Below are 16,146 nucleotides of genomic sequence, written 5' to 3' on the forward strand. Positions count from 1 at the left end.
TAGTTATCTTTTAATTTGTTTTTGTTTATTTTATTGGTCAAATCAATACAATTTGTTAATAACAACTCAGGGATAGAAATAATAGCTAACCCCAAAAGGCAAATACATAAATAAATATATTAAAAATACCTTTATATTAGCATACCTTTATAATTAAAATGATGCATGTTTCTCTTGTGTAAATAAATACAACTGATAAAATAAAATAAAGTAACTTAGTAAATTACTTGGGTCGTGGCGAACCAGCTATATTTTTGTATTTGTTTCTATATAACATATTTATATTTATTAAAATTAATTTCCATAAGCAGCTTGCTTATTGCATTTTCATGTACATGTTATTTGCAAAGTATGGTAGAAAACATTGCTTGTGTTGATTTTAGAGAAGTATAATTAACATCAAGTTGGAAGTTTTTCTCTCTACCACTAGGTGTCCCTCTTGCTCTTCAGACCAATGTTTGGTACCAGAGAAGCTACCTCAGATCATCTCCAGGAGCTGTGGTTGCTATGGAAATAATTAGCTGTGAGATCTGCACATCTTTCCCCCCACTCTAATTAGCTTTCTCAATTGCTTAATGATACATAGACCTGTGAAAGCCTTTCTTTCTTCCCCTCAACAAAAGCATTGATTTTCCCTCTCTTCCCCTCTCATTCCTACTGTTAACCCATTAGTGCCTCTTTCATGGGAACTTGAGCTAGGACTATTACACATGAAAGCACTCCGGCGGCTGAAGGTTTTTCACTCCCCAATCTCTACTCCAAATTGGGCTTTATGCTGTAGTGTAAACATTAAGGCCAGTTCACCGCTGAGGTAACTAATGCACATCCTGTCAGTTATGGTGATAACATGAGCAATAAGACATGAGTGCTTCTAATAATACCACTACAGGAGATGCATTTGCAGTGGCTGCAATGTAGAGCGACTGCAGTGTGCATGTTGAAGGGCACAGCCTGAGGCCTTTGTGCCTGTCTCTTCAAATTGACCTACCTGCATGTCAAGGTTCATCGGACAGGCCTGCTCAAGTAGAAAGGTGATATGACTTTGCTTGCATCATGCTCCTCTTGCACCGCAGGTCCACTCTCAAAGTTTGCTATGATTATACTCTTAGGTTTGTCTGCTTCAGTGGATGTTTTTCTATAATATTTAAATTGATGATAGAGTTCTCCTCTTTATCTTTAACTGTTCGTCAATAAGACTGGATTATCTGATGGAGACAGTTTTATGTTCCAACTACTAGAAGCAGACTGGCCCTCAGGACTAAAGCATGATGTTTCAGCTCTGAGTGAATTATGTATTAAAGAGGCAGATGCCTCCTTGCCCAAGGCTTTACATGTCCAGCATGGATACACTACAGTTTGCTGGCTTTCTTCCACTTAAACTTGTGTTTAGCACTGTGCTCTTTGGTGATGAGTTGGACTCCCACAGCACCTCTACTTCGCATTGCCTGGAGAACAGAGGCATCGCTAGGCTAATCAGTGTCTTGGCATCCGGCCCACATGCCTATTGTGGTTGAAGCCAACCAATGACTTGCACAAGTGAAAGATATAACTGCCAGAGGCAATTTGAAATGTTGCATAGTTGATCTGGAAAATAGACTAAAGCAATGTCTTTAAACTGCACACACAACTATTGCTCTGTGAGAGTGTTTCATTTGCTGTATCTTAAATATGAAAGAATGAGGGATGAATCTTTTTTAGCTTTTTATTTACTCATCATAAAATGTGAAACAAGTAAATATAAGAGCATCATATTATTTGAACCATTAGACATATTTATTACTCACACTGCTTCTGGTTTGGGGAAGAGCACCCTGACTTACCTGTCTCACTGATCTACCATGTCCAGATGCTTTGGTTCTTCACCTGTTAAATATAATTAATTTGCTAAAGCAGAAAGTGTTTGTTAATCATATTTTGTTGGCCCTCTGAAACGAAAACCAAATCTATTACCTGCATTGGCCTATATTATCCATCCAAAAGAAGAAACTTAATTAAAAGTCTTGGCAGCATTGTCATTGTTTCTTGTGAACATACTGCTCATAGCTGGCAGTGCCATTGCCAAGATGCTGCAAAGCTGGCTCCCACTTGTGGTCGGAAGTCTTTAAGTCATGCCTACGTTGGGCCAGTGCCATAAAGGGGTGAACTGCAATGTCGCCTCCTCAGTTCCAAAAGGTTGGATGTGTGCCCTCTCCTTCCAGTGTCATTGGAGTCCATATGCTCGTTAAGAGTGTGGGCTGTTTGCTCAGAGGGGAGGACAACCAGGGGAGGTGTTTTCCCAGACAGCTATCGATCTCCCAAGGGTGCTCTTGTGGCTTCTCTGGCTTCCTCCCATTCTAATTCCACTGGGCAGAAAGGGTTGCTGGGAGAATATGTGCAACATCATGAGGCTTCTGTGGGATGTCTGAATTGGCGATGTCAGTGAAGTGAGGAATTGTCCTGTAGGGTTGGAGCTCAATAATGTGAATGAAATTCCCTAATGCTGTTGACAAAGCTGTGGCTTGTTGCTGCTCTGGTGTGTTCTTATGTCTTATGTGTGGCAGGTTGAGGTGATTACAGCTGAGCAGAACATGCTGTTCCAGGATCAGCCACACAAGAGCCTGCAGCCAGCCACGCTGCCTCTGGAATGTCTGGTATTGGGACAGAGAGGAGTCAGCCTCCAAGGGACGCAAAACATACATATTCTTTTAACTAGAGCACCAAACTGGCCGCCCTCTCATTTCTGCTGACACATTTTCTATTCTTATCAAATTCAGACTTTAGTAAATCAGCAGTGTTTGGTGGTTTGACTTTCCTGTTGATTAAAACACAAATCCTTAGTTTGTTTGTCTATTTATTTAATTATGTGGCTCATATATAATTTTATCAGTGGTTGAGTGGCTGGCACACTCTTCTCATGGCAAAAAGGTCTCAGGTTTAACTCCCGCACACCAGGGGCCCTTTCTGTGCAGTTTACTTTGTTCCCCTTTGTATAGGTTTCCAATAGCACAACAATTTCAGTTGTCAACATCCGCAATAGAAAAATCCTATTGTTAATCCCTTTTCATTTTTGTTTGTATGTATGCTTATGTTGATCAAATTATCTGCCTCCTTACTTTGTTCTCCTCAATTGTGATTGAACATGTAATACCAAATTTAATTGTTGTATAAATATGTTGTCATATCCAGTAAAAGAAGTATAAATGGTCATTTTGCTGATGGTAATTATCTGGCTACTCCAGGTGTATTGTGGAATGAAAAGGTAAAAACTTTTCATGCTGTTTTGCTACAGTATACTTGAAAAATCACAGAGAGATGCATGGCATTTTAACCAGCATGAAGTCATTCTGTGACACATCATGACACATCTCCTGCCATTTAAAACCATGCTATTTTCAACACATTTCACAACTTCTGTCTTGTCTGAGTACACACATTGTGGCCGTGTTATGAAACTTTTAAGTACAGTTTGAGTCAATGAACAGTTTGCCCAAAGAGGGTGGGTTCTGTTTCAACCGCAACACCGCACCGCACGAAAGGCTCTGTGCAATAAAACAGTGGCTGTATCTGAAATGTAGCCTATTGCAGCCGAAAGCAGTCACATACTTTTTTAAAGTTTAAGTTTTCCGGAAGAATACGCCTGTGGCAGAGGGATAATTCACCATTCTGTTGAATATTTTGACTGACAATACAGTGGATCGCAATGATTACCCGTGGGGGTTGGAAATGCTGTCATTTTACGCGTCAGAAATGGTAGCTATATGTGCGTAAAACAATGGACAGTTTTAAAGTCCATGAATAAATAATGGTATTCCCACATCTACCACGTCTATAGGGTACAGAGTAATGATATAGATTGTTGTTTTAAATTGAGTTGGTAGTTTGACTTAAATCACATCCGAAAGCTTTGGTTGAGCGAATAGGAGAGGAGCACCTGTGACGCGCGCCCGCCTAGTTGTGAGATTTTAAGGGGAGGAGGGGCGGAATCCCCTGGTCACTAAGGCAGGTTGTTCTGACCACTGCCTGTGTCAGAAGCCAACTAGAGCTATCTATAGGAGATGACCATGCGCAGACGTCCATCCCATGCGCTCAATCGTGTGTCTGGCTTGGACCCAAAATGATTTTTTTTTTTAATTCTGACCTCTGAAAAGCCCCAGCTCCCATCACTCCGCTTGGATTAAAATCTCGGGTTACCTAATCTCTCGTAATCTGAACTAAATCTGTCTAATCGGCATAGAAAATTACACTCACTGGGAGTAATCATCAAGAGGTGAAATAACCTCCCGCGCGCTGTGAGGTCTCCCCGAGGGCAACTATTACGCGCAGCGGTCACAGAGCCACACGACAGCATTTGGCACTGCTCTGAGGAGCTTTCACTTTGGAGTGGACTGCACTTAACGAGGGCGTCTGGCACTAAGAAAGACGCATTTCTTTATTCCAGAAATTTGGGGGAAGGCTGGTCCGGGTGCGTGAGAGAAATGGGGAGAGGCAGACAGGGGGAGAGAGCGGGGAGGGAAAAGGAGGAGGGGGGAGTTTGGGATTTCGCTGTAATCGTGTTCAGAGAGTATTGATTTCGTGAGCGCACTCCAATTGGCAGCATCTTCACTACAGCGCCGGCGCGTCATCCTCGCTTCACATCGACGGAACGAGTTGTAAGCAAATGAGAACATGTGTGGGATCTGAGAGTGGGGAGAGACGCGAGAGGCTAGAGGAGGTGTGATAAAAGCCTATTTTATCAACCTGACAAGTGGATACGAGCTCTCACTGTTGGACTGTATATGTGTGCGTTTTGGAGACTGGGGAATTTATCGATTCGTCACATGCGCACGCCTCTTCATTATAATTGCAGACAGTTGGGTGCTGTTCAGGCTGAATGGACTTGAATGTGGCGCTGCCAGCTTAATCCGTGCAGACTGGAAGATTTAATAATTCACGGTAATCACGCATTATCGCCTCAGTGGATGCTCTCCACACTGCCCGGCTTGTGATTTTCTCCTCTTTCCCCCTTCCATCGCTGTTGCACCATTCTTCTTGGGGATTTTTCGACGACTATGCCCCTTATCTGAATTATCATCTGTTGCTGCAAGTGGATTTAAAAGGAACACATGCTTGGCGCCCGCTCATTCTGACAGGTGACTTTAAATTGCGCGTAAAATGGACGAAAAATTATTATTACTTTTACTACTTCTTCTGTCTTTACACGCGAGGCTGTGATTTTGATTTTTCTACTATATTTAAATTTAACCGGTATATTGTTTGAGTGACAGTGTGGGGAGAGTGGGAGTTGTGGAGGTATCCAATTTTCCCTTTATTTCATCTATCCCGTTCTCGCTGAAGGATAAATGTTGATGATGGAGGACGACGAATTGGACGCTCATCAGGTTGATTCGGATTTTGAGCCGCAAAGTCGGCCTCGCTCTTGCACTTGGCCGCTGCCGTGCCCGGAGGATTTCCCGACAGGACACGAGGTCAGAGGGGGTCTTCCTCTGGCGAACATCAAGGTAGAACCGGAGGACATACCGGCGTGCAGGGGAGGAATTACGCCGGTGGAGCTCAAGCACCCGGCTACCGGCGCGACGCACCCCTGTCTGGCTGATGTGAGCGGACCGCTGCGCAAAGCCAAATCCTCGCGGCGGAACGCGTGGGGGAACCAGTCCTACGCGGATCTCATTACACGCGCCATTGAGAGCACCCCGGAAAAGAGACTCACGCTGTCACAGATCTACGACTGGATGGTCCGCTATGTGCCCTACTTCAAGGATAAGGGCGACAGTAACAGCTCCGCTGGCTGGAAGGTAAGAGGGAAGAGTCAACCACATGACTGTCATAAAACCCTGACGAGTTAATCACACTTTACAGAAAGCCATTTTGCGTTTTTTTTTTTTTTTTTTTTTTTTTTAAACTCTTCGCGCCGTTCACATGTCACTGTGGAATTCTGTCCGTTACGCATGAATGGGGCCATGCGCTATCTTGTCTTAGTTCATTACTGCCGTCAGTCATTCTAACAGATCAGTGATGGCAGCGTGTAATATACAAGAGAGTAGTCACTTCAAGGCTGTGCAAAGCTCCTGAACACCATCTTTGGTGGCGCATGAAATAAACAGCGTCTTAATAATGTATTTCCATAAATCAGGTGCGCAATGTGGCAAATAAATAAGAAAGTGTCACCATGCATATTCATCCTTTCTTTTTCTACAAACATGTGAATCAACAGTAAGACACTTGTTGAGGGATCAGGTCAGCCGCTGGCCACAATGTAAATATTCACTACTGACCACAAGTCCACTTCTACTGCTGCAGTTTCTCTGGCCAGAAGCCTAGAGTAACCTCCTGGACATCTGCCCATGTTATCAGCCTGGTGCTTCAAGCCTCTTCTTGTTTCTATTCATTATGGTTATCTGAGGACAAGGCAGGGGCAGAAGAATCAGCAGGCCGCCCCACATGGCCTTAAGGGAGAGAGCGTATAGTGCGTGTGTGAGAAGGCAGCGTGTAAAGTTTGCAGGAAATGACAGTGGCTATAGGGATTTGTCATCTACTTGGTTTTGTGACCAAAACTTTGAATGTACCAATGTTCTGGAGAAATAGATTGCAAAATGGTAGAGCAATACTTTATTATGGTTAAATGAATCAAAACTCCTTAAGATTTTGTGCCAGTTATACCTTGATTGCTGTCTGCAAGCAGTGGTCAGGATGTTTCAAATAAACTGGATGTGTATGATAAAGAAGACTGTTTTATGCAGACCTCCACCTTAGCGTTAGATGTCTCTCTGTTAGAGGAAGATTTTTGTGCTCTGATCTCAAAAAGTTGTCTTTTAGCATACAGCTTTTTGTATATCATTTTATTTCAGAGAGGGAGTCAACATAAACATAATTTGCTGACTGCTTTTTCACCCACACTCTACTCCAGTCATTAATTAATACATTGTTGTTCCTTACAGCTAAATACACAGATATACATTCATACTGGAGTTAACACCATTCCTATGTGTGCTCCCTGTGCTATTTATTAAGAAAGTAATAAAACATAAATACATTTGTCTTTTCCTCACAATACTGGCATATATTTTATGAATAAGTTTGTCTAAGTATGAGCCTCAGGTAATAACATGTTGAGTTACAGTTGCGCAACCTAAACTCTGTCACCTGCAAATGTTGCTTTCCTAATCACTATCAACTCACTAACATCTTAAACCCCCTTCTCACACCCTTGCACTCACTCATGTCTGTGTCTATGGCTAACCCTTTCCTCCTGTTTCTTCAGCACTGCACAGTCACAGCATGGAGTAGCATCTTCAACCACAGGGCCACTTTATCGTTAGGTTCCAAAGTCTCCAAGCTGCTATTTATGAAACTGCAAATTAGGGGGTTTGACATTGGCAGTCTGAGGTCCGGGGCTATTTAAGGCCACAGGCGAGACATGGGGCCCATTTCAGGTAATGACCGAGGATTAGGTAAGTCGTTTAAAGCAGGCAGCCATAATGTCAGTAGCAGAGCAGTGCTGACCTGGTTCTTGGTCTAAGCTCGGCTCAAATGTAAACATACCCTTATAGAGCAAGTTACTGAGTTCACATGGATGGTATAGGCGGCTAGCAGGTTTGCACAAGCTTCTGCAAGATAAGGTAACAAGTTAAAATTTAGCTTGTGGAATGGCAGGAGGTGTGGTTTATGTCGGGTTAGCGGAGGTCATAATTTTTTTTTCATCTATTTTTTTAATATTCTACAGAAGCACACCTTTCCAGGATCACTATAGCACATTGTCTCCATGCTTGGTGGGATTTTAAGATGATTTGGTGTAAACCAGATGCTTGCAGCTCTATTCGTCCAGGCCTGGAACTTGCAAAAAGATGACCCTGTTCACCTTGCATTATTCTCAACAAATTGAGAGAACGCTGCTACTACAACTCAAAGATTTTCTTTCTCCCACTGAAAAACAGTATTAGGCATACTGCATTTTGCCTGCACAAAAAGCATGCCTCTAAAAAGTTATTCTGTTAGTTTCCTTTGCTTGTTCATTCTATCCTGTTGAGTTATTGTGATTTATAAATAAATCCTTGAAACAGTATAAATATATTGAACACTCTTGGATACCTTTCTTGATAGATGAGAAGTAATTTTGCATCTGTTAATGTCTTTTTAAAAGACAAATGGGAACAGATTAGCATGAAGCTACTTGTTTATACACTGGCTCATGCCCAAAAACAGGTGCACACCCATACTCTGAGTGTTTAATATAATTATATTTGACATTAATTTTAGTGAGATCAAAAACTGACAAACCACAATATCAATGAACATTGTGCATTAGCTATAAACATTGTATGCTTTTGTTATAGTGAGCCATGAACAAAATGGTTGGGGTTGTTTATTGAATCGCCGTGGCGATTCTAGGAAGATGGTTTTCCAAAGTAGATAGGAGTGTGGGATAAATTATTCTGCTGTGGCCGCTGTTGGAGAGGAGAGAGGATGTGATGCTGGTTTGATGATGGGTAATAGACAGCCAATACACCTAGACACAACCATTAAGCTTCTATAAATACCTAATGGGCCCTGATTTCTAGGAAAGCTGCAGCGTTGTGAGGTCATGGCTTCCTGATCATGTCTTTACTGGAGAGGACTTACATAAAGGTGCACTTGTAAACCTTGTTATACAGTTCCTCTGGGTTCTGGTGGCTGCAATGTCCACCTGTATTGTAACTGGTGTTCTAATATGCCATCTTTGGGTGTGCAGTACTTTCAATAGTTTTGTCAAATACAACTGTTCCCACACAACATTTTAAAGAAACACAGAATAGAACTGATAGAAACAAAAATGTTGTTTATATTTATTTTTGTATAGAGATATATCATGCTGAATATTTCAATAAGCATACTTTTTGGCAACACTTAAAGGTGCACTATGTAACTTTTTGGTTCGGGGTCTGTCACCTGCTTGGTCTATGGATATGTCATTTCTCTGCCTTTAATGATCCACAGTATTACATTAAACAGGGTTGGGTGGTTTTATAGCTCAAAAAGACATAGAACACATAGTACATTCTGACTGTGAGCGTGGTTGCCTCTCCACAGATCTGACCTGTAACTCGGTCTGGTTTTGTCTCCATGAACATAGAAAGATTTAATACCATATGAAACATTCTAATCTAGACCAAGCAATAACATCCAAGGAGAGAGTATTTGATGGGCCCTACATGCAAAAGTTACATAATGCACCTTTAAACAGTCAAAAAAATAAATAAATAACATGACTTAATAGTAGTAGTCAATCATATAATGCCATTGAAACAAACATAACATATTTTATATTTAAATACGCATTTTCAAGTTCAGTGGTTTACCACTTTGTACTTGAACTGTTGGCCATACTTAAAAAAAAAATAATAAAAATTCGAGAATGATTATAAGAGAAGGTTTCATTTTTCCACCAGATTGAAAACAATGCATTAAAAATCCAAATCGGAAATCCACACATTACTCGTAACTGAAATAAGTGACTCATTCTGACTTCCCCCGTTCGTGCTTTAAACATTTTAAACCCAATTACATTTTAAATATAAATCTAATTACGGTTAATTACTGCATATCATAGTGCCAACATTAAGGCATGCATACATATTGCGCTTGTGCGTGGGAGAGGCACTCGTCAATGGCAACAAAGCATCAGGCCTTGGTATAGTAGTACTCTTTGTGGGGGTTAGTGTGGAGGGGGAGGGGCTGTCGACTTCTATCGCCGTGTATGTTGGGGCTGCTGATTGGTCTGACAGCGTGTCACTGCAGAGAATAGTACAGAGTCTAGCTTTTGACTCCCTAATGCTTCTAATGGTGGGTTTTTAGTGTGGACGTCGTGTGGGGATAGCCCTGCAGGCGCCGAGAACTTCATTAACTTCAAGGGGGTTAGATCATGCCATTGTTATGCATGGAGGTCCGCTTTATGATATGTCAGTGTGGGTAGTTATGGAAGCAATAATTCATAATGCATCAATGGACTGTGTGGGAATGTGTTAAGTCTATATTTGTTCTTTACATTGGTTTAATAATAGTATTTACATAGTTATAGCCTATATTCTTTGAAATTGCTTTGATGTGACCCCCCCACTCCCCTTTTTTATTGCTTATTATTGCTTATTTATTAGTATTATTGCTTATTATTATTGTTTGGTAGAATTAGCTCAGACTGGGGTGGGTTCCATGAAGTAGTTGTGGTATCAGAATAGAAAACATAAAATATATATTTAAAACAGTTTACCAATAGTGTCTTCCTATAAAGGTAAATAAAAACATTTTGTCAGCTTTGTCAGCCAGTACAAGGTAGTAGTAAATGCAATCTTGATGTAGTTGTTAGTTAGAAGGGAAGATAAGTTCAACTACTGAACTTTGGGTAGGTACCAATTCTTAATTAGTGCTAATAGGATCTGGTTTTACTCCAATTTTGTTCTTGGCTAATGGTTGGTAATTAAGGCCTATATTTAGCTACTACAAGTGTCCCCACCAAAGTCCATTATAAAAATAAAAACTATGTCCTAAACTGACCTCTGCGGCATCAGTATCTTTTCTCCTTTTGATGTACTCAAAATAGAAAGTCTGAAGTAAGCCTGTACATCCAAATAGAAGCACATTCCATTCCATAACCAAATTTAGTGTCTATCTGTCCTTATAGTTCTAGCTTTAAAGATATACTATGTAACTTTTCTGAGATTTCTATCACGTGCATGTCTAAAAAAGAAATGTTATTTTTTTGCCTAGAATGTTCCACAGTAAGGTATTAAACTGACCAATGCCCATGTAGATAAACTGTTAGCACCATCAGGACAAACTAAAGGAAAGATCTATGGAGAGAAGAATGAATCTTTTTAAACAGTAAAAACACCAATAATTAAATAAATTGGTCTAATGCCATAATGTGGAATATTCCAAGCAAAGCAACACCATCATCATGGAGACAAAAAAAGTTACACACCTGTCCACCTGTAAATTAGAAATGCTGAAATGACCACACAATTGTAAAACATTATTGAATATTTGTGATTGATCAAAGTTTTTCCGTGTGTAATCTTAAATTTCCTGCAAAATTCCATTAATGAAACTTAATACATTTCTTTTCGAAGTGAAAAAGTGCCTACTTCTCCTTCAACACTCTTAAGAAGTGCACATGATTCCTTGGAGAGCATTTACTACCCGGGCTTTTCAGGCTGGGGTCATCCAAATGCCAGGGGAGTTCAGAGCAGGGCAGAGAGGGAGCCATGCGGTCATTTTGCCACTCTAATCCAAATACTCTTATTTATAGTGTTTGCAGCCAGAGATGCCAACAGGGAAGCCGGTCAAAAGGCCACTCTTATCAAGCGAATTAAACAGGTGAAACTCAGTGCACGATTGGCACAGCGAATGTGCAGAAAGAGACGTCTGCGTAGGTAGGGTTTTATCTCCGGTAAAGGCTCATAAGCCCTATCTCCACAGGCAGCAGTATTTGTAACAAGGGTGGATCATATCACTCCATTTCATTGATTTATCGGTAAAGAGGCATACGGGCTCTCATAATCCTGTCACTATGCACAGGCCCGAGCCACTGCTGCCGCCGCAGAACTGAGAGACACTCGGCAAATATGAAGGATATGAATGTCAAACGTGCAGCCAGAGAGTGTTTGACAGGAGCTTAACCATCAAGTGGAGAGACTTGAAACTTTCAGAGAGTGAGATGTGGTTCATGTGTGTGGATGTGTGTGTACGAGAAGAGGAGAAATGCTTTCACTTGTGCCTCTTGATGACGGTCGGGGAGTCTGCCGGGACTGGAAACTGTCCTAGACTTTAGCTGATTCATATTTTATCTTGCGTCTTGGCTCAGGGGAGCGCAGTAATTTGAGAGTGCGACGTACACACAGAGCACTGGTGGAATGAGAGCGTATGATGCACGCCGGACAGATTTATGGTCCGGGATTATGAGCACCTTACATCTCCCCTTGGCTCCCACAGAAGGAGCCAGGTTGGGTTCAGGCAGTATATTCAGGTTGAGCTGGATTTGATGCCAACAAGCGCACTCTCACTGCCTTTCCCTGCAGGCAGCTGTGGCAGTTCATTTCTCATTGAAAATGATTAATGTACATGCAAATTACCAGAGCATGGGCACGCATTCAAATACGGGAGACAGCAATCAGGAGACAGTAATATGAAAAACAATATCATTTTGACTTTGATATTAGGCCGCTCTTCCTTATCACTCCATCGACGAGACACGACTGTCTACGGTTTTATCTCAGACTCCATCTTCTTTTCCATTAGGCATTCAGTAAATTGTATTAAGTGTATTAGTTGGATTTTGCATGGGCCATTGTAACTCTAATAAAATCGTGTGGCACAAAGAAAAATACTATCATACATTCCTTGAAGCTGAACTAGATCTTCAGTTAATTTAAATATTATGTAAATCAAGCTTTTAAAATGCTGTCTGCGGAAAATTTAACAGTTTGTTTTTAGATACTCTCACAACATGTTGAGAAAATATTGTGTTAGTATAAATGCTCATATATGACAACTTGAAAAAGTGCATGCCAAAACTGTCAAATTGAACTCACCTAAACAATCATATTTTAAGATTTTTAAAATACATTTTCAAAATAAACTAAACTTAATTTATTCATTGATTTTCCCTGATACTTTGTCTTGCAGAGAGGTTGAATGTATTGGAAATCTTTCGGAATTTAAAAATCATATTCATTCTCAACCCCACTTCTGTCCATTGGCTGTCTCCCAAAGACCGTAGACTGCATGTTGGCCTCCATTAGACATTCCGTACATCGGCCATGCATTACTAGGTTCTGGCATTAAGGCCCATATAAAGGCGAGCAATCTTCCTCTGGGGAGCTTTGGCCTTGGGAGCTTTAGCTGTCTCCTGCCAGTGAGACTAGGAGACCGCCTTAAGCACCGTGCTCCTCTTAGCCAAGGCAAATCTCATATCTCACATTATCTCCCAGATAATAGGATAACAATGGCGGATTTTCCTCAGCCTACCTCCTCGCAGCTCATTGGTCCTACACAAGTGGATGGGAGTCTTAATTTCTATGGGCTCAAACTAATTTAAACGTTCCTCTTAGATGAGCCGAACTTCAGCGGTTGTGAAGCATTTCTTATAAAGCCTATTACTCACCACTGTGCATTTACAGCCACTTCTCAGAATATTAAATACTTTTTCAATTAAACTAGAGAGGCACATTGAACACATTAGGAAATTGCAATGCTTCTCTCTTCTCTGCAATATTTATGTATCATTTCAGTATTCCCCATTCGGAATAGGAGAAAGCATTTGCACCAAATCCCCAGTACACTTCTCACAACTCCACAGAACCACCCATGGAGGAACACTCTGTTCTTGGGTGGGGTAAACCATTTTTTTGGCAGGGGGCACACTGTGAGCGGAAGTGAATTGCCTCTTGTAGATTATATTAAAACGTGTTGTGATCGGTCCAAAAGGCGTGGTTGTGTTTGGTGGCTGGGGACTGTTGGCAAACTTGGAGAAAAGTAACTTGAATTGTTAGTTGTGTCATGACTTTGATCTTGACATCTGATTTGTTACTGAAGTGTTGATGCAAGCAGACAGACAAAAGACATTACTGAAATACTGAAATTTTGAAGTAGGAGTTGGTGATATTGTCACAAATAATTTCATTAATTTTATGATAGTGGTATGCCATTTGATCAAAACAGTGCTATGACGAATCTTTTCCATTAATCCTTATTTTAAAGATTGCAACATTCAATCATTTTTTAAATATTTTTTCTTTTTGCAGTTTTTAATTATAAAGCATGTTAGAAGTTCAAATTTAGCATATTTTCAAATCAAAATTCAGATTATTATCAATATTTCAATCTGCCCACCCCTACTCTGGAGTGGATCAGGCGATAGTAAATTTAAAAAGCAATTTAAAGCTAACTGATGGTTACTTTCACATTCACCATACAAACTTGTCTTCATATTTGTTAGTTACCAAATGTGTATTCAGACAAAAATAGTACAGAAGAAGTACAGTTCATTCATATTTTAGCAATCCATATTTTAGCAATCCATCAGAAATATACTTACACATTGTGAATATCTTAGTTGACTGAGCTTTTTAACTATTGCAAAAATGTGAATGGACTGTAAAATTGACTGAAGTACAAAAATATGACCTTATGCCCAAGATTATACTGCAAATTTCAGTTCCCTTCAATTCTGATCAGATAAAAGTGTACTTTTCTTGCTAGACTCATTTTCTTTCTTGGCATTGCTTCAAAACTACTGATATTATCTAGTTGATAATATATGACCCAACTGTAAATCAAAACTCACTAGTGTCTGTGTCTGTTAGTTCATATGAATGACAGTTTGATGGTACAGACATCTGATAGACCTGCGATAGATCTGCGAGTAGCCCATACCCCTCTTTAAACTCTGGATACTAGGAGTTATGCTGCCGGGAAACCTGATCTGTACATGGCCTTCATCTTTATGTTCTTGCTGCTGCTCCAGTACACGCTGTAAGCTGGAGGCATACACCCACAACACCCACATTTCAATAAAATGTAAGTAAAAGCCACTGTGTTCCTCGCTCAGACCCTCCAGCAACACTGTACTGTAGCAAGTGCAAACAGGAAGCAGCTCATTCTGTGGCTGTACACTGCCTCTGTAAGCTCACAACAGGGATGGCTCAAACTCTGCTATGGAGGCCAGCTCTCGGAATACATTTTCTTGAAAAGGAAACTAGAAAGAATTATTTAGAAGTGTTTCGACCATGACTGAGTACTTTCCAACAAGTATTCCAAGAGCCTGTTGTGTATAATAATGCAATAAGGCTTTCAGGGAATGCATGCAATTGTGGATTTGATCAACAAAGCAGATTTCTCATTCTTATATGAAGTTATTTGGGTTCTTGTAAAGTTGAATTGTGCATGTAGGAGCAGTTCTTATAGACCTAATAAACAATATTTAAAGGCACCCAATTTTCTCCCATGTATTTGAGCAAAATTTGTCTTGCCTCAGTACAGATATATTGTATGAGCAGCTCTTGAGGTCAAAATATGTGCACTGTCTGTATCTACTTATAAAGCTTTAGATTGTCTGATAATCAGGAATTGCATGTTAGAATGCTAGTTGATGTTAGCTTTACCATGATAGCAAAACATTACAGTGAATAATTAGGATGCTTGGAATGCTTAAAGGTTGTATGGAGGATTTTTTTTTTGTTTAAAATTGTCAATGATAGCATTACAGAGATGCAGTAGCCTTGTAATTATGATGACCAAAAAAAAGAGAATAAAGATTCATCAACTCTGGACGTGGTGGGGCTAAACATTTGCCAATAGATAACGACACTGCCTCGTTATCTGTTAGCTGATAGGCTGTCAATCAAACTCCCTAAGTTTCTAGCGTAACTGACTTGATTGCACACTGCCGTTACGTGGTTTACGTACGCCTGTCACGCAGTCCACAGACGCAAGACGCACAGACGTTGTTTACTCCACCAACGCAACAGTTCTTAGCGGCTTTTTTGACCTATATCTTCCTCGCATTTAGCACAAAGTTTGTTGCAATGGCGACAAGAATCCAGGAGCAGTTAGCTGCAAAAGAAAGTAAATTTTTGAGGTCGCTGAAAGAAGAAGTCAAGGGGAAAAGCAGCGAAGCCAAACTAAGGTGATTCTTGGAGATTCATTCCAGCGATGGCGCGACTGAAGCAGACGCAGGGTCTAAAGACTGACGCACTGGTCGCCAAATTACTTCTGGACAGGTCACTGCTTATTATGAAAACGTACTTTATTTCCAAGAGCTAGAGAAACGTTTTTCAGGACACGAATGCGATATCCTATGTCTGAAAACGAAATTTTCAAGGCAAAGAAAGAGCCCGCTTGCTGCTGCGTGTTGTAGCTAGTTCATTCGCACTGAATCTCCGCGCACCCCTCTCTGCACCGCTCCCCTCTCCTCTCCCTGCTCCCCGTTTCACTCTTCTCCCTGCTCCTCACTTCTCCACCTTGCCTAACCAACACTGTAGTTAGTTGTTTACAAGTCATTTGCAGCGATGATCACTTGTTTTCTAGAAACAAACCTGTTTCTGGCGTAAGGAGGAGGCGGGAGGAGGCGTTTCTACGTAGGGAGCTGTGGGGGAGGGGGGGGTTCACGTATGCGCAACATTTGAAAAATGACAAACA

At 40.8% G+C, this 16,146-nt stretch overlaps 1 protein-coding gene across 1 annotated transcript in view; it reads left to right on the plus strand.

Moving 5' to 3' along the window:
• Positions 1-5,318: 5,318 nt before the first annotated feature.
• The window catches only part of LOC110174418 (forkhead box protein O6-like), a 37,400-nt gene continuing 26,572 nt past the window's right edge, over positions 5,319-16,146 (plus strand). Inside the window, exon 1 of the mRNA XM_020940522.1 lies at positions 5,319-5,771. Coding sequence (XP_020796181.1) covers positions 5,319-5,771 — 453 coding nt within the window. The remainder of the gene's footprint in view (positions 5,772-16,146) is intronic.

Source organism: Boleophthalmus pectinirostris, unplaced genomic scaffold, assembly GCF_026225935.1.
Source record: "Boleophthalmus pectinirostris isolate CB_2022bp ecotype Guang Dong unplaced genomic scaffold, ASM2622593v1 HiC_scaffold_6, whole genome shotgun sequence".
Lineage (NCBI taxonomy): Eukaryota > Metazoa > Chordata > Actinopteri > Gobiiformes > Gobiidae > Boleophthalmus > Boleophthalmus pectinirostris.